Raw genomic sequence first — 17,339 nt, 5'->3', positions numbered from 1 at the left:
GAGCCCTGGGGCACCCCACTACACACTTCCCTCCATGTAGATGCCATTCCATTGAGGACCACACACTAAGTATGGCCGGTCAGCCAGCTACGAATCCATCTTGTGGTGATGCCATCTAACCCACATTTTTCTATCTTATCAAGTAGTAGGTTGTGATCTACTTTATCAAATGCCTTACTGAAGTCTAAGTAAATTATATCCACAGCATTCCTCTGATCCACTAATTTTGTCACTTGGTCAAAGAATGCAATAAGATTTGTCTGGCATGATCTGTTATTAACATCTTTTATCTTAAAAGAAAAACATAATAACAGAGTTTTCAATGATACAAACAACTTTTTATTGGAAGATAAAAGTTTGCATTTGGCATACTTTTGAACAATTAATGTGATTTTTGCTGTTGTATGCATGCTGATAATTTTTCTAACCTTGGCTCATACTTTGTAAGTTTGAGAGCAACACATGCAGCACTCACGTCATCCGTTAGTCTGTTTCTGATGTCAGATTTGATATAATTCAAAGCTGAAAACAGCTGCTCACAAGCATAAGATGATCCAAACAAAGTAAGGAGAGCAATTGCAAGTGTTTTCATTGACTTAAAATTATCTGGCAGAGAATTCCACACTTTAAGGATTTCATTTTCAGAACTAATTGTACTGTCCTTTGTCATCCCTTCTATCTTCTCAAGTGTTTCACGCAGGCCACAGAATTTATTTTTCCAGATAGAGTTTTCTTGAAATTCCACTAGCTCCATTTCCAGATTTTCTAAATCTAACCAATGTAAGTAGGAAAGATCAAGTTCTTCAAATTTGGCTTTATCTGGAGAAGTAAGAAAACACAGGGTTATCTCTATCTTACGGAACTGTAAAAATCTGTTATTAAAATTCACCTTTGCAGCTGCTACAATACTAGAAAATTCCTTGTAGATTTCCTGGTGGCTTGTAGGCTTGTCTGCAATTGTAGAATTTTCTAAATGCATTTTTAGATTTGGAAAATATTTCAGTTGCCCACTTTCAAGGTCTCTTTCAAAAACCTGCAGTTTTCTCTCAAATATTTTAATATCACAAAACATCCTTTCTGCTGTTTTCCCTACACTTTGTAGTTGTTTGTTCAGTACATTGAAGTGTAGTGTAAAATCTGTAAAAAACATGAGGTTGGTAAGCCAGGCCATATCAGTGAGCTGTGGATATTCCTGTCCTTTTTCATTCATAAACAGCCTAATTTCATCCAAGCAGGCTACAAATCTCTCCAGGATTTGTCCTCTGCTCAGCCACCGTACATTATTATACATAAGTAAACAATTATACTGTGCCTGAAACTCCTCAAGAAGTGCTTGAAACTGTTGAATATTCAGAGCATGAGCCATGACGTAATTCATCATTTTTGTGACATCTCTGAGGACATCGTCAAATTTCTTGCTGCTTTCCCTGGCATAAAGAGCTTCTTGATGTATAATACAATGGAACTGAATGACTTGATGTTTTGTTTCTTTAACAAAGAACTGTATGAAACCAGATGTTGCCCCCACCATAGAAGGTGCCCCATCACTAGTAATTGAAACAACTTTTTCTGGTCTTAGGTCATGTGACAAAAAAGCTTCCATCACAGCATTGTAGATATCTATCCCTTGTGTTCTTTCAGGCAAAGACACTAGTTTCACCAGCTGTTCTCTCATGATATCACCAACAGCATAACGCAAAATTACTGCTAGCCTTGCATGATCATTTATATCTGTGCTTTCATCCAAGCACATGGAGTAACAGGCTGCCTTTTGTAAGTCAGTGGTAAGCTGCTGACTAACATCACTTGCCATGTGCTGGACTCGATCTTTAACAGTATTTCTGCTAAGTGGTATCTCAGAGATGCGTTGAATAATTTTATCCTTGTTTGAGAAATCATGAAAAAGGGAATTACTCCCAGACAACATGGCCATTTTGATAATATCCCCATCAGAGGGGCTTACTATGTTTTGCTATGCACAGTGAAATTTGAAAACTGGCAGCTGTCAGAAACTTTTTTCTTTCAGTTTCACCAAGTCTGGCAACACTTTTGTGGTTGGTGTCGAAGTGCTGTCTGACACTTGATGTGCAACACACAACACTTTCATTACACATAATACATAATGCTTGCCCATTGTGTTCAGTCACTCCAAATAACTGTGTCCAGGCCTCTTGGAATGATCTTCCACTATCTATTTTTGCTTTTTTTTGCTGTACTCATTTTTGGATGTTCAAGACTTGGAGTCTACAAAAACACAAAATTAAAAAAGTAAAAAAAAAAGCCTTTTCTTTTTCCCTTGTCTCCCTCACTTTTCCCTTTTTCTCTCACCCTTCGTTCACAAAAACCCCCCTCTCACTCACACTTTGCTCATAAAATCCTCCACTCTCTCTCACTCCCCTGTCTCTTTCAAAGGCCTCTCGTCCCGTCTCTCCCCCACTCACTCCTCCGTCTCTTCCAAACGCCACTTGCTCACTCAGTGCCCGTTGCTTCCAAATGCTTCCAAACGCCACTTGCTCACTCACTTGTTCAGTTACTGCCCCGTTACTGCACCATTTGCTCGCTACTCTGGTGAATTCTGTGCTGGGGCAATGGCACATGTGCCCACAGAGAGAGCATGCTATAGGTTTGCCACCACTGACGTAGACCATGTTAATAAGAAGTGTTAACCCAGAATTGTCAGTCAAGATACAGATGACCAAGTTATCCTACTTTGGACACATTATGCAAAAACTTAGCTCTCTGGAAAAAGCTCTAATTCTTGGAAATTGGAAGAGGACAACTAGCAGTGAAATGGACGCACTTAGTTACAGTAGTGACAGCTGAAATACAAGATTAGAGATAGATTATCATGCAGAAAACCTCTGTGGTCACTAAGAGTTGATATCAACCTCATGGCACGAAATCAATGTTAACATTACAGCTGGAATAACAGCTAATTGTTGAGTACATTTACCTTACAGTACTCCAGAATTCACTAAACCCCCCGCCCCCCACCCAAATCAACTCTTGCTAAAGGGGAATGATCTTAAATCAATAAAATAAGCAATTATTATTAGCATACTAGTAGTATTTAAACAATTTATGTCTTCCCATCTTATAGTAATGGCTATGACTTGGTGGGGAGGGTTAAAACAAAAAAAGACAAATATGCTCTGAGTTTTACGCTCAGAAACGTAGGCATAATCGATTCCTTTCTCGTATAAATTTACTCAGAAGCAAGCTCCGCTTTACTCAAGGGGTCTTCTAGATAGCAGCTGAATTATAAATAATACCTGCAGAGTAGGCGGTGCTTTGACCTGGGATTAATCTTGAAATACGATGCTGTACTTACGGGTATCCTAACGATCTAAGTTGCCAAGAGCGCTGAAAAATGCTCCGGTCATTTTCTCTTAGTGTCCATTGCGACTCTTCCCCTCCCCCTCCGCCCCAAGACTCGCTTACATCTTAGTCTGCAATTGAATGATAGTTAGTGGAAGCCGCCTTCGCTAGCCGCCTCACGCTAGCCATTAACTCAGCCCGCGCATGGAGGTCAGGTTTGTGCCAGGGGAGGCACTTCCGGCTCAACCGGTCATAAAGAAGCGGTCCCATCTAACGGGGTTAAAAAAACAACAACACTCTTATCCGCCCTCTACAGCCATTGGTCAAGGACATGGACTATGGAAGGGTACTTCCGGAGTGCAGAGCGTCTACTTCCGGGCCCGCTTTTTTTTTCCCTTTCAACTTTAAGCACAATAAAATGGCGACGTCTTTGGGATCTAACACGTATAATCGGCAGAACTGGGAGGATGCGGTAAAAAAAAAATGTCCTTTAGGTTTGGGTGCCCAACTTTGATAGGAGGGAGAAGGTGGCTTTGAATCGGGCGGTCTGTTGACATCGTCCCGCTTCGTGGCCGAAGAGGCTTCGATTCCGTTTGCTCGAGAAGGGATGTTGGGAAGCGTGCCGAGGCCGGGGGCTGCTGCCTGCTTTGAGCTTTTCCTGTGGCAGGATAGAGAAGCCGAGATCTTTGGAGTCAGGCTAGCTTCCTCCCCGGGGTCACACAGAGGGACCGGGGCGGCCACGTACATTGATCAGCTCTCCTGGAAGAATGAAGCGTGTGGCTTCCTTTCTCTTAATTTAGGCAAGCTTAGAGCATTTAGTTTGTGATCCTGTAGCTCTTCAACCATGTGTAGAGTTGGAAGAGTTGTGTCATTTTCTTTTTTAAAAATCTACAGCCCTGTTGGTGTACAATAGGGTAGTGATGAGTTGTGCTATTATCTTGGTCTTGGAATAATACTTATAGTTTTTTTTTCCTGTAGGATTTCCCTATTTTGTGCCAGACCTGTCTTGGAGAAAACCCTTATATCCGAATGGTATGTTGTTTGTGACAGAATGATACTTGAACACATAATAAAGATAAAAGGAAAACATTAATTTAGCTGGATGTATAAAGTCAAGATTAAAGCAAATGTTTCATTTCATAGTTCTACATGTTTAGTTAGGCAAAAGATCTATATACTCACAATGTGTGAATAGCCTTTTTCGAGTACATTAAGGTATTTGTGTATATATGTATCTTTTTGGATATGTTAAAAACTAGCTCTAACTTTGAAGAGGATGGCATGCTGGAATTTCTTGGAGATCAAGACATAGATTTCTCATAGGACTATGGTATCTAGACTCTTTTGGAAGATGAAGAGTGAAGATTTCTTGCATGTTGTTGTTTTGATTTTAGTCATGATTGGAGACTGATATACATTGTCTTCTGTTCTTCCATCTGATAGATGTAAGTCATGTACAAAATACATATGAGCTTCTTGGATAGTGATGAAAACACAAATCTTGATTTTTGAAATACATTGTTTTGGGATAATTATCTGCTGTAATACGCTTTTTCCTTCCTATATTTTAGACCAAAGAAAAATATGGAAAAGAATGCAAGGTACGCTTTCCTTTGGAAACAACAACTTATGTAATTGTAAAGAATGGCACACAAGAAGTAGCTTGTGGTTCTGTGAATTGTGGTAATTTTGCTGTTACTTAGGAAATTGTATAAACCTGGGCATTATCTTAAATTAACATTATTTGCTTGAATTTAGAATATTACATGAACTCTAAATATATTGGATTAACTTGGATGTGTAAATCCAAATTGTTAGTGTCATTATCTAAACATAAATTAGCTGTTTTTCTTTAAACCTAAGTATCTTGGTTCTAAAGGTAAACATTTAAATCACAAGGGTACTTTACTTTAGGCAGTGGAATATGTATGTGATAAAAAAAAAACAGAGCAACATATCCAGAATCTCTCAATCTTTGAATAATATGTTCTGTTTAAGAAAAGTGGTACAATCTTCAATGCTTATCTCTTTATTTTTTATTTCAACAAGTAAGTCTGAATCTCTCAAAACAGATCTTTCAGACCACAGTATAGCCCATAAATAATGGAAAATTAGGTATAGCTGTGTATGCCTAAATTGAGATATTGACTTAATGTAGGAATTTATCTGGATGTTCAATATGTCAGCCAGGTAAAATTGTATAGACAACAGGCACGATAGAAATATTTTAAATTAAAAAAATGCCTTAAAATGGATTTTGGTTACGATGATGTACATTAATATAATAATTGTTTCAGATCTGTGCCAGGCCGTTCACAGTTTTCCGTTGGTGCCCTGGTGTTCGTATGCGTTTTAAGAAGACTGAAGTGTGCCAAACATGCAGCAAGCTGAAGAATGTTTGTCAGACTTGCCTTCTTGACTTGGAATATGGTTTGTAGTTATCATTTTACATTAAATCAATGAATACAAAATTAGCACATTATTGTTCCAGTACATAATGAGCTGCTGTTACTGGAGATCATAGTCTGCATACCTGAAGTTCTGCAAGATGAAAAATGTTGACATAAACAGCACTAATTTATAGTTTGGAGAAATGAGTCTGGCATTCCCTTTCTTGAAATGGCAGACATTGCTGATTGTGCTTAATAGTGAAAATAAAGAAGGGTTGTCATATAAATTACTAGGTTAAAAAGTCAGTCCACATTCCACTGTTTTGATTAAATGAATACTGGAAGCTCTGTGAAATCAGAAAAGGTAGTTTTAATGTTTTTTGTCCCTGCTTCATCCCACTAATAAATGGTGGAGAGTCTGGAAAAATATGTAATAAATCTCCACATATAGTTCTTTTAAGATCCTGATTTCTGTATTCTCTTTGAGTTATTACAATTAGTTTTGAAGTGCTGTTAGAAAATGGTTTAGGTTGAATATTTTTAGGGACATCTGTGTGAGTAGTAATTGTAGATCAGTTAAATCGGGTAGGCAACCTTGGCTCTTTTATGACTCGTGGACTTCAACTCCCAGAATTCCTGAGCCAGCCAAGCTGGCTCAGGAATTCTGGGAGTTGAAGTTCACGAGTCATAAAAGAGCCAAGGTTGCCTACCTCTGAGTTAAATCAATTCTGTTTTCCCAGTTTGCCGAAGGTTACTTTGTACAGTATTTCTATCTACTCCAAAGCTTGACCATTCTTTTTATGGTTATTGTATCTTCAAACATTTCTGTCTTAACACTGTAGATATTTATGTGTGTTTCAGAATGATGTACAGGTAGTCCTCAACTTATGACCACAAGTCCAAAATTTATGTTGCTGAGAAATTTGTTAAGTGCATTTTGCCCCGTTATGACTTTTGCCACATTTGTTAAGTGAAACACTGCTGTTGTTAAATTAGTAACAGGTTGTTAAGTGAATCTGGTGTTCCCATTGACTTTGCTTGTCAGAAGGTTGCAAAAGATAGGGGACACTGCAATTGTAAATGTGAGTCAGTTGCCAAGCATATGAATGTAAATCACATGACCATGGGGATGCTGCAACAGTCATAAATGTGAAAAAATGGTTATAAGTCATTTTTTTTCCAGTGCCGTTATAACTTTGAACAGTCACTAAATGAACTGTTGCAAGTCAAGGACTACCTGTACTATACCTATGTTTAATATCTTTTTTATCTTTGAACCTGAAGTGCTGCACAGCCTCAATACAATATTACATAGTTGAACATGAGTTAAAAGAGAATTGGAATATAGGTACATGGAATAAAATCTCAAAGTCTCAGAGGGGAGAAATAATTTTGCAAAAAAAATGGATGAAGGAAATTAATGTGATGACTGTTGTCCAAGTATAGATCCTCCTCATTTAACAATGCTAATTGGGACCAGAAACTCCATTGTTAAGCAACATGGTTGTAAGTTGAAAAATTATGTGACTGTGCTGCTTAGTGACAGCAGTTCCAGCAGTGCAGTCCCAGCTACTTTTGTTAAATGAGGACAAATCTTAAGTGTGGGTCTCATATGTGTGCAACTACCAATTTTTTGCCAAATTCCCTATGCTTGGGAAGCCAGCAGGGAAAGTCTAAAATCGCAATCATGTAACCATAGACTCTGCGACAGCTGTTAATATGAGGTCCAGTTGTAACTACCCTCATTCAGCTTCATAGGTTTGGTCGCTGAATGAGTGAGCATTAAATGAAGACCACTTATAATGCTAAAAATGTAGATTTCTGCAGGACCTGAGATTTGAGTGCCATGGATATTTGTGGTACAGTAAAATCCAAGTTCATGTGGATTTTAGAAATAATTATGTTTTGAAATAGAATTTTGTACTAACAGTGAACATGCAATTGCTGAAATGTATAAACCTTTATTGAAATTTGAAATAGAAAAAGAATAAATGAAAAAATATATAATAAAGTGGACTATCATCTACAGATTAGACAGTTAGGAATTGTGGTGTCTGATTATTACATAGAATTCTATTACATAGGATAGATTTAGAGAATGAAGAGCATCATGATGTAACTTTAGTGAAAGAAGTAAATTTATTATTTGGAAAAATATCTTTTTGTTTTCGCTTTGTATCAATTGTCTGTTTTGTTTTTCAATATTAGGTTTACCTATTCAGGTTCGTGATGCTGGAATCTCATTTAAGGATGATATGCCCAAGTCAGATGTTAATAAAGAGTATTACACCCAAAATATGGAAAGAGAGGTGAAGAAATGTTATTTTTTTGTGGTGCAAATTAAATGAGTCCAATATTTGGACATGAACCTTCTTGGTATTACTATATACCCCTCAAACCATGAGATGAGTGGCATGTAAATTTAATAAAAAAAAAATAACCACCCCTATCTGTCCGCTTTTCTAGATCATGAATTCTGATGGCACTCGACCTGTTGGTGCTCTTGGAAAGGCAACATCTACCAGTGACATGCTGCTAAAATTGGCTCGGACCACCCCTTACTATAAGCGCAACCGCCCTCATATTTGTTCATTCTGGGTGAAAGGAGAATGTAAAAGGGGAGAAGAGTGTCCTTACAGGTATAACTAAATGTGGAAGTTTATTAATTCTATAATTTTAAGTTGCCTGGCAAGTGGGTGGCAAAATTGAATGGATGGATGGATGGATAAGGAAGGACAGATGGAAGGAAGGAAAGGGCTCAAAAGTTCAGGCACTTACCCCCCCCCCAAATAATGCATATGCATCAACAAATCTAGACATATCAAAATGAAAGCATTGTTTATTGGATTTCTATTCTCTTATTCTTTTAGTACCTCAAGGAAACGTTCCTTTTTATTTTTCACTCACAACAATCTTGCAAAAGTGACTGTGGACTAAGGGTCTGGTAGAATCCGGGTTTCCTTGCTTCGGTGGCAACATAATCATTCCCCTGGGTCTCTACTATTACTGTTGAGATAGTAGTTATAATTCTTAGATGATACTAAGTAATTAACTCTGATGGTTGAGAAACTCGTGAAATTGCAGCAGTGGTGCTTTTTTAAAAAAAAATCCAATATTTGCATAATCTCTCCACACCTAATAATCTAGCTTCCTTTTAAGTTCTCTGGATGTTATGTTGCCAAATTAGTGCCACGGTTTAGAAGGCTCGACGAATCAAATGAATTTAGCAACTTTTAACAACACATTGTACAATATTGCTTCTGAACCTTTAGACATGAAAAACCTACAGATCCAGATGATCCTCTTGCAGATCAGAACATTAAAGATCGCTACTATGGTATAAATGATCCTGTGGCTGACAAGCTCCTCAAGCGAGCTTCTACAATGCCTCGTCTGGATCCCCCCGATGACAAGACAATTACCACATTGTATGTCGGTGGACTGGGCGATACTATCACTGAGTCTGACCTTAGGTATGTTCCTATTGTTGCCTCCTTTCTTGTTAATGTTATAACTGTTTCTTTGAGATTGTCAAGTGATTCTTCCAGGTTTGGTTAAAAGTGTATGGGCAGTAATAGATATCAGCATACATAATTTGCTTCTCAAAGCTTCATTTTTAGCCTTTATGTACATTTGATAGCTATTAATTTTTTTATGGCATTCTCATGCTTGAATCGATGCAAGAAATTCTATAGCACACCCTTGATTTTTTTCCATATAATAAACTGGCATATCTCTGAGTCAATATAGAATGTTGTTTTTTGAGAAGATGTTTTTCATTTTTACGTGTCTTCTTGTTCACAAATAATACAAGCCAATAGTGGCAATGAGAAGGGGTGCCAAATGAAGGCTTTTAAAATAAGATAGCAGTTAAAGTTATGTCACCATCTTAACTATTCTGTTTACTAATACTTCTTTGACAATATTAGCAAATTATAAATGATTGTACTATATATACATATATTTATAGTAACAAGGGCTCTTACAAATTGTTTCAGATAGAAGATTTTTTTAGAATTTTAAATAGCATTAAAATATATAATTAATTGGTGAACTGTTTAGAGGCAAACTTTCTTTATTGGCTATAAAACCAATTCAGTTTGGTGTGACATAGGTGTGTGTGAGAGACCATGTGTTACAGTGTCAGAATGTTTCCTCTTCAGGAATCACTTCTATCAGTTTGGTGAGATTCGGACAATAACAGTGGTCCAGAGGCAGCAATGTGCATTTATCCAGTTTGCTACCCGACAAGCTGCTGAAGTAGCAGCAGAAAAATCCTTCAACAAACTCATTGTGAATGGCCGCAGGCTTAATGTGAAGTGGGGCAGGTAAGTAGTCGGGGGGGGGGGGGAGGGAAAGCAATATACATTTTTTTAAAAAAAAAGTTTTTATTTTTTTTCCATTTGTACATCATACAAAATACAATTTTGGAATAAAATAAATTCATAACCATTGGTACCGCCTGCCCATTCCCCCCAGGCCGCGTCCACCCTCTCTAAAACCTTCCCTACTTCCCTCTTTCTCTCCTCCCCTCCTACTCTCTTCCCCTCCCCCTCATCTCTTACTGTCCTACTTCCTCCCTACACCTTCTTCTCCTCTCATCCCTCTCAAACACATGAACGCAGCATAGGGGAAATGCCCAGGCCGCACCTTTCTTATAAACTACCATATCTATATGATCCTTACCCACCCACTCTTCCACCCACCCACCCCTTTTACCTTTTTGCAATTCCACCAAATGTGAAAATATGTTGCATCCTTATTGCCACATCTCCAACATTTGGGCTGTATATTAGAATACATACAAGATAATTTTTTAGGATCTAGGTGCCATCTATAAAACATTTTATAAAAATTTTCCCTCAAATTTTGAGCTTGTGTAAATTTGACATTTCTAATCCAAATTGTCTCCCATAAATCCAATAAATCCATTTATAGCAATATACATTTTTATTCCACTCTTTCCCCAAGTACAGTTCTAAACTTTGAAGTTCAGTATGTCTAACTTGCCAGTCGATCATAATTATGACATTTTTTCCTGGATCTCAGATCTCAAGCAGCAAGGGGGAAAGAGAAAGAACGAGAAGGGATTACAGAATCTGGTCTAAAACTGGAACCAGTTCCTGGTCTACCTGGAGGTAAGGCAAGGCAGTTGTCTTCTGCAAAACCATTATGACAGCCTTAGCAAAGGGAAATGCAGATGAATTTGTTTTTCTTGATCTAACCTTTCGAAGGCAGTTATGTCCCCGAAAGGGACTGAAAGAAGTAGAACTTCTTGAGTTCTGTTTAATTATAAATTGAATAAAGAATTAGAACAAGTCTGTGAATGAAGGCCTGGATTGATATTTGAAGCCTACTGTTTTAGTTCTTGGAAAGGTGTAAGGAACTAGGGTTATATTCAAGTGCTTTTGATACTTCAATCTTTTTTATTTAGTTTAGTGCTTCTGAAACTTTTCAAGAGATATAGGTTGCTTATTAAAAATAAGGGCTTTTCATAACAACAGGTCTGTGAAGTAGTCTGGGATGAGAGAGTGACTACTGCTTCAGTGCAGTGCCTCTCCATCTCCTAATCCACATTGAATCCCTAGAAAATAATGAAGATGTTGTGAGATACTTGATGTTCTCTGAGCTTGGATGTTTGTTTGTAGATATTTCATTATACAACTAAATAGCATCATCACTGTCAGTGTGAAGTTTGCTGGCAGGGCAAACTACTACTTATAAACAGACAGGAAACCCCACATTTAATCACACTGATGATGCTACATAGTAGTAGGGTATCGAAACATCTGCAAGCAACCAAGATTCAGGGACTAGCAATAGTTCCACAGCTCAACCCTGAGCTTATAACTATTCTCTTCTATTGGAATGAAGACACTGTTGTGAAAACAGATTGAAGTGATACTTTCTTGACCTAATTTGTTCAGACGTGTGGCTACTGTGGTTGCTGGAAAAAGTTTTAACAACCGAAATGTTATGCCCTGCAGCTCTTCCACCTCCTCCTGCAGCAGACGAGGAAGCGGCTTCTGCAAACTATTTCAATCTATCTCCTAGTGGCCCTCCAGCTGTTGTAAACATTGCCCTTCCGCCACCTCCTGGCATCGCGCCACCGCCACCCCCAGGTAATTATTACTTCTGACCCCAGAGAAACAGATGCTTGAGTACCGTTCTTTAAACGAATAGAGTAGCACAGTGGTGGTGAACCTATGGCATGCGTGCCAGAGAGGGGACTCAGAGCCCTCTCTGTGAGCACATGTATCATCGCCCCAGCCCCCGCCTTCCCCCATGGCCTCCTCCTCACCAGCAGCCCCCCCGGAAGACGACTCGCCCCCAGGTGCGGCCCGTGCAGAGCAGAGCAGCCAAGGACATGGCAGCCGGGACAACACTCCGCCCTTGCTTCCCATTGTGTGCAGACAATGCTGCGGGGTGCGGGTGGAGGGCGTGGCTGCCATGGCGCTGCTGGGCTGCCTGGGCGATCTGCAGCAGGCTGTGGAGGCGGTGGGTGGCCCTGCGGGCAGTGGATCAGGTGAGCAACGGGGGTGGTGGTTTTGGGGCACTCGGTCTCTAAAAGGTTCGCCATCACTGGAGTAGCATATTCCATTGTCTGAGCATCTTCAGAAGCTTGTAAAGAGTGGGGAACAGGAATATCACTTAAAAAAAAATCTGCTATTTCAGCAGCACTTTTTGCTTTCTTCATTTCTAACCTTTGCAAAACAAACCCAGGGGAGAAGGAAATAGTGGGTCAAAATTATTTTTTCGCTAGAAGATTTTCAGATTGATTGTAAAAAAAGAAATCCTTGGTTCAGTGTACTCTACCGTATAAATCTATACAGGTAGTCCTTGACTTACAGCCATTCGTTTAGTGACCGTTCAAATGTACGGGACTGAAGAAAGTGACTTGTGACTATTTTTCACACTCATGACAGTTGTAGCATCCCCAGGGTCATGTGATCAAAATTCAGATGCTCGGCAACTGGCATGTGTTGGTGACGGTTTGCAGTGTCCCGGGGTCATGTGATGACCTTTTTGTCACCTTTGGACAGGCAAAGTGAATGGGGAAGCTGGGTTCACTTTACAAACAAGTTACTAACTTAAAAACTGCAGTGATTCATTTAACTATGGCAGGGTCGTAAAATGGGGCAAACTCACTTAACAAATGTTGCGCTTAACAACCAAAATTTTGGGCTCAGTTGTGGTCGTAAGTCAAGGACTGCCTGTATATAATTGCCACCATAATTCTTTTTTAAAAATACATTTGTGATGCTTTGTTTTGAAAAGAATGTAGTTTCGAATTTGTGAATTATAAATCATGCAAAAACCTTCAGGTAATGTGCCCTTGAAATACCATAAAACTAAAAGCAAAAATGCAGCTAACTAACGGCAGCTAAATAAAAATATATTAAGGGTAAATAAAAATATTATTAAATCCAATCATTTCAGCCCATTCCAGAGGAGCTGTTAAGTCTTGCCATATGGGGAATGAATTGTCCATAATCTTTTTTTTTTTTATCCTGCAGGATTTGGGCCACACATGTTCCATGCGATGGGACCTCCACCTCCTTTTATGAGGGCTCCAGGCCCCATACATTATCCTTCTCAAGATCCACAAAGAATGGGTGCACATGCGGGAAAACACAGCAATCCTTAACCTCACTGACTCCTTTCTTATTTTTCTTTGGACAAGACATTTAAATTTGTGGCATATCACATACAGTTACAATAAATCTCCCTTGTTTCTGTGTACCCAGCACAGATTTAATTTTATTGTGTTTCACAGCAACAAAAACTGATCCCTTGTATAATAACCAAAATTCTTAACTGGGGGCGGGGAGGAAAGAGTGGTTTCTGTTTAAAAAGAAAAGAAAAGAAATAAAAGAAGAAGCATAGCTATGAATTTTGTTTTTTAAAAAAAACACAATTTTGCTAGAGTTACAAGCACCATAAATTCCATTTTGCACACCCTTGATAAGTCTTTTGGCTTATTATTATTTTAAGTCTGCTTACCGCCAGCCAGTTAACAGTGGAATTGACCCAAGCCTGTTCAGGTCTTGGACACACCTTCACAGCTCAGTTACTCTTATCACTGTTGAAATTAGCTCCAGATTCCTCCTTGCACTGAGCTGGACTGGCATAACGTGGAAGGTCTCAGCAGACTCCCTTGAAGATCATGCAGATGGTGTGCCACTTTGTATCAAAGCTGTTTCTGTCATTCATGATCCTGGCTGTAATACATGCTATCAAAATGTTGAGACAGCAGTTCTGCATGCTTGCTAATCCTCTTGTTACAGAGGAAACGACCTGAGGTAAAAGTTCCACGGCCTTCATTTGCTTCCCTAGCCTGTCTGGTTTATTCCTTAATCTAATGTTTGATTATTGATGGTTGTTTTAGATATGTTTCATTATTTACTTTGCACCATCTTTCTTGGTCCTTGGTCTGTAATGTGTCTTAGTAAAGAAAATCATATTTTTTACCTATTCTCAAGTTTCAGTATTTTTTTTTAAAGAAAATATTCCTAATTGTTTTTCTCAGTGATGTTTGAACCTAGCCTTTAGTTTGTTTATTTGTTAAATTAATTTGCTGCCTATCTTGCCATGGGGTAACTATGTGGCTTACATTAGGAAAAAGGAAGAAAATGAAAGGAGTGTAAACAGAAGTAAAATAATAGAACAATAAAATGAACAAGGAACACAATGAGAATCGTCATCATGCTAGCCATTGTCTTCCATTGCTGGATGGAGGCCTCGTCCCAGTGGTGGGATTCAAATATGTGAACAACCGGTTCTCTGTGGATGCCGCTTCCGGAAGTCCCATTCTGGGCCTGGGCAACAAAACATTAGCTACCACTTCTGCCGAAATGGTACAAACCGGCTGAATCCCACCACTGCTTCATCTGCATGTTTCCAACCCATACAGTCCTGAGCTTTCTTTTGCCAATTGGGCCTGCAATACTTGCTGATGTCGTTGATCCATGATAACCAAAAAGATGGATGGATGGAGAACAGAGAGCAAGGTGAGGGGAGGTGGAGTCCACTTCCACTGTGGAACTTCCCCATTTGGTTCCCAGGCCAACTGGCACAGCCAGGTCTTCAGGCTCTTGTGGAAGGATTGGGGAGGGAGGGAAATCTTACTTTAAAACAGTGGTTCTCAACCTTTTTAATGCCGCGACCCCCAACCGGTCGTAAGTCGAGGACTACCAACCGGTCGTAAGTTGAGGACTTTCCCTGCCTGGGAGCACTGTGCATGCGTGGTGACGCCCCCTGCGCCGGCTGAGGCGTAGCTGGCAAGCAGCAGAGACTGCGCAGGCCGACCACTGGCTGGGCCACCAGCTGGCCCAGCCCAAGAGAGGTAAGGTACCCGCCGGGCCTCACGCACGCCAGCAACCCTCCCTGCGCCTGCTGGCCTCCCACCTCCCACCCTTGGCCCTCTTTTACTTACATTTTTAGTAGTTGCTCAGCAGGAAGGGGTGGAAACTTCCAGACAGCTCGCCTTCGTTGCAGACAACTTGCAGCACCGTTTGCAGAATGGGACTTTTGGCGGGCTCAGCAGGGCAGAGACAACCTGGACAATTCCTATTGGCTTTTGAAAGCCAATAGAATTAGACTCTATTTAAGAGAGTCTATTCTATTGGCTTTCAAAAGCCAATAGGAATTGTCTAGGTTGTCTCTGCCCTGCTGAGCCCGCCAAAAGTCCCATTCTGCAAACGGTGCTGCAAGACTCAAGAGAGTCTATTCAATTGGCTTTCAAAAGCCAACAGAATAAAAGGGAGTAGCACAGCTGAGGAAAAGGGGAAAAAAATGGTGAACTGCGTTGTTTGGCGACCCCCCGTGAAATGGTCGTTCGACCCCAAATGAGGTCGCAACCCACAGGTTGAGAACCACTGCTTTAAAAAGTAAGATGCTTCAAAGGCAGGTGTTGCTCTTGATAGTCGGAGTTGGCTAACAATCAAAAGTGGTCCCTGTTTGCTGGCAAGAGTAGGATAGCCTTGTCCTAGCCGGACAAGGCAGTTCATCAGATGGCCTGGACCTATGCCATTAAGGGCTTTAAGGGTAATAACACTGAACTGCATTCGGAAACACATTGGTCGGCAGTGAAGTTTGCAGAGCAGAGGTGTAATGTGGTCATCCTTTGGGGCCCCAAAGACTGCTTTCACTGCTGCGCTTTGCATCAGCTGAAGCTTCTGAATGGACTTCAAGGATAACCCCTTACAGAGTGTGTGTTACAGTAGTCCAGGTGAGAAATTGCAGCTCTCCAAAATGAATATATATTTTTCAATGTTTGCTTCATAATCCAGGCTGTTGGAAAGGCAGTAATAAACCTATCCCACCACACATTTTGACTTTTAGGCCTGTTGACGTAGCTGGAACCCAAATTGTAGAGTTACAATGCTCACGTTCTTACCCAGGCAATTTCAATTTCCAGACTTTATAAAGGAGATGAACATCGACAATTCAGAGAAATGAATTGCATAAAATATTGACTTTCTTCCCAGCCATTTTTAATAATTAAACATAGCTCAAGCACCAATATTAAAATGCTATACTTGAACTTAGGCATGCCTCATATTAGACTGCTTTTCCAGTTTTGTCTGGAAAAAGGGGCATGTCAATAAAGCAAGATGGCAGAAGTGACATTGTGACACTAGTCTTATCATTGCGTGGACAAAAAGAGCAGGAGCAATGTGATGCTGCTCCTGTTGCTTTGCCTTTTTTTTTAAAGTCCTGCCTCCCCCCCCATCCCCAAATCCTCCAGTGGATACTGCTGATCATGACTTTTAAATCACTTAAAAACCACACTATATTAATATCCATGAACAACCTACAGCAGTGTTTCCCAAACTTGACAATTTTAAGGCATGAGGACTTCAACTGGGAGTTGAAGTCCACATGCCTTAAAATTGTCAAGTTTGGGAAACACTGACCTACAGCAATAGATTTAAGAAAGCAGAATATTAAAATCAAAGTTTATAATCTAGGCAGGTGTGTCCAAGCATCTGCCTTGAATACAGAGATAGCAGTATTGAACCACTGCATTTGATAATCCATCTGAATTACATAATTAGGAAAAAGGTTACTCTGTTATATAAGTCTTGTAGCACCTTAGATATGTAAAGTGCCACAAGAGTCCCATGAGTGTGAGAGGTTACAAATGTGGGAAGTAAAATTTTTAGCAAATTATTGTGACCATAGCTGTCTAAAAATTGTAGCCACAATAGAATGGTTGGGGTGCTAAAATAGCCTTTGAAGTTTGCCATTAATTATGATGAGGATGAGGTGTCTTTTTATTAGTTTTACCTTCATATCACGAATAATTTCTCTTTTTTGGAAAAATAACATTACTTAACCGAAACAAAAAACTCAAAGCAAAATGCATTTAAAATAGATCACTTTATTTCTCTAATATATAAATATGATATATACTTAACCAGGCTAAAAAGTGGACAGTTGTTTACTGAAAACAAAAAAAAAATTGTTAATGGTTGGTAAGAACCTCTGTGTTTCTGATATTTCATTGCCAAAGTGCCAGTGGAGCCAATCTTAATGACCCCTTTGCATATAGTTCAAATCTGCTTTGAAGTTTGGGAGATCCTCAGAGCAAATTTGTGTTATGGGAGGGGGGAAAAGGGGGAGCAC

The 17,339-nt window shown here is 39.6% G+C and overlaps 2 protein-coding genes across 5 annotated transcripts; one reads left to right on the top strand and one right to left on the bottom strand.

Moving 5' to 3' along the window:
* Positions 1–347: 347 nt before the first annotated feature.
* On the bottom strand, positions 348–3,656 carry LOC120306886 (general transcription factor II-I repeat domain-containing protein 2A-like). 4 transcript variants are annotated; one of them, XR_005556415.1, is made up of 2 exons: positions 3,442–3,656; positions 348–819 (listed from the first exon to the last, which is right to left on the bottom strand). XR_005556415.1 is itself a non-coding variant. In XM_039340902.1 (2 exons), exon 2 carries the CDS (start codon positions 1,931–1,933, stop codon positions 383–385), a length of 1,551 nt encoding a protein of 516 aa, XP_039196836.1. In that variant the 5' UTR covers positions 1,934–2,244; positions 3,332–3,639; the 3' UTR covers positions 348–382. The 4 variants fall into 4 exon arrangements, 3 of the variants coding, with proteins under 3 accessions (XP_039196836.1, XP_039196835.1, XP_039196837.1); XM_039340902.1 differs by having other exon boundaries at positions 348–2,244; positions 3,332–3,639; XM_039340901.1 differs by having other exon boundaries at positions 348–2,244; positions 3,442–3,639.
* A 44-nt stretch (positions 3,657–3,700) lies between these two features.
* RBM22 (RNA binding motif protein 22) lies at positions 3,701–14,184 on the top strand. Its single transcript, XM_039340900.1, has 11 exons — positions 3,701–3,790; positions 4,297–4,350; positions 4,890–4,919; positions 5,616–5,748; positions 7,917–8,017; positions 8,175–8,347; positions 8,981–9,181; positions 9,872–10,036; positions 10,758–10,846; positions 11,696–11,830; positions 13,226–14,184. The coding sequence occupies exons 1-11, from the start codon at positions 3,737–3,739 to the stop codon at positions 13,354–13,356; spliced, it is 1,266 nt and encodes a 421-aa protein (XP_039196834.1). The 5' UTR covers positions 3,701–3,736; the 3' UTR covers positions 13,357–14,184.
* The last annotated feature ends 3,155 nt before the right edge of the window (positions 14,185–17,339 follow it).

This window comes from Crotalus tigris, unplaced genomic scaffold, assembly GCF_016545835.1.
Source record: "Crotalus tigris isolate CLP2741 ecotype Arizona unplaced genomic scaffold, ASM1654583v1 scf7180000017754.2947050, whole genome shotgun sequence".
In the NCBI taxonomy this organism is placed as follows: domain Eukaryota; kingdom Metazoa; phylum Chordata; class Lepidosauria; order Squamata; family Viperidae; genus Crotalus; species Crotalus tigris.
Note: the sequence above shows the minus strand (reverse complement) of the source record. Positions and strands in the feature narration are given on the sequence as shown.

Coding starts and splice junctions, on each gene's coding strand:
- LOC120306886 (XM_039340902.1), bottom strand. CDS start 1,933: ATGGCCATGTTGTCTGGGAGTAATTCCCTTTTTCATGATTTCTCAAAC.
- RBM22 (XM_039340900.1), top strand. CDS start 3,737: ATGGCGACGTCTTTGGGATCTAACACGTATAATCGGCAGAACTGGGAG. Junction 4,920..5,615: donor AATATGGAAAAGAATGCAAG/GTACGCTTTCCT, acceptor TAATTGTTTCAG/ATCTGTGCCAGGCCGTTCAC. Junction 10,847..11,695: donor AGTTCCTGGTCTACCTGGAG/GTAAGGCAAGGC, acceptor TATGCCCTGCAG/CTCTTCCACCTCCTCCTGCA.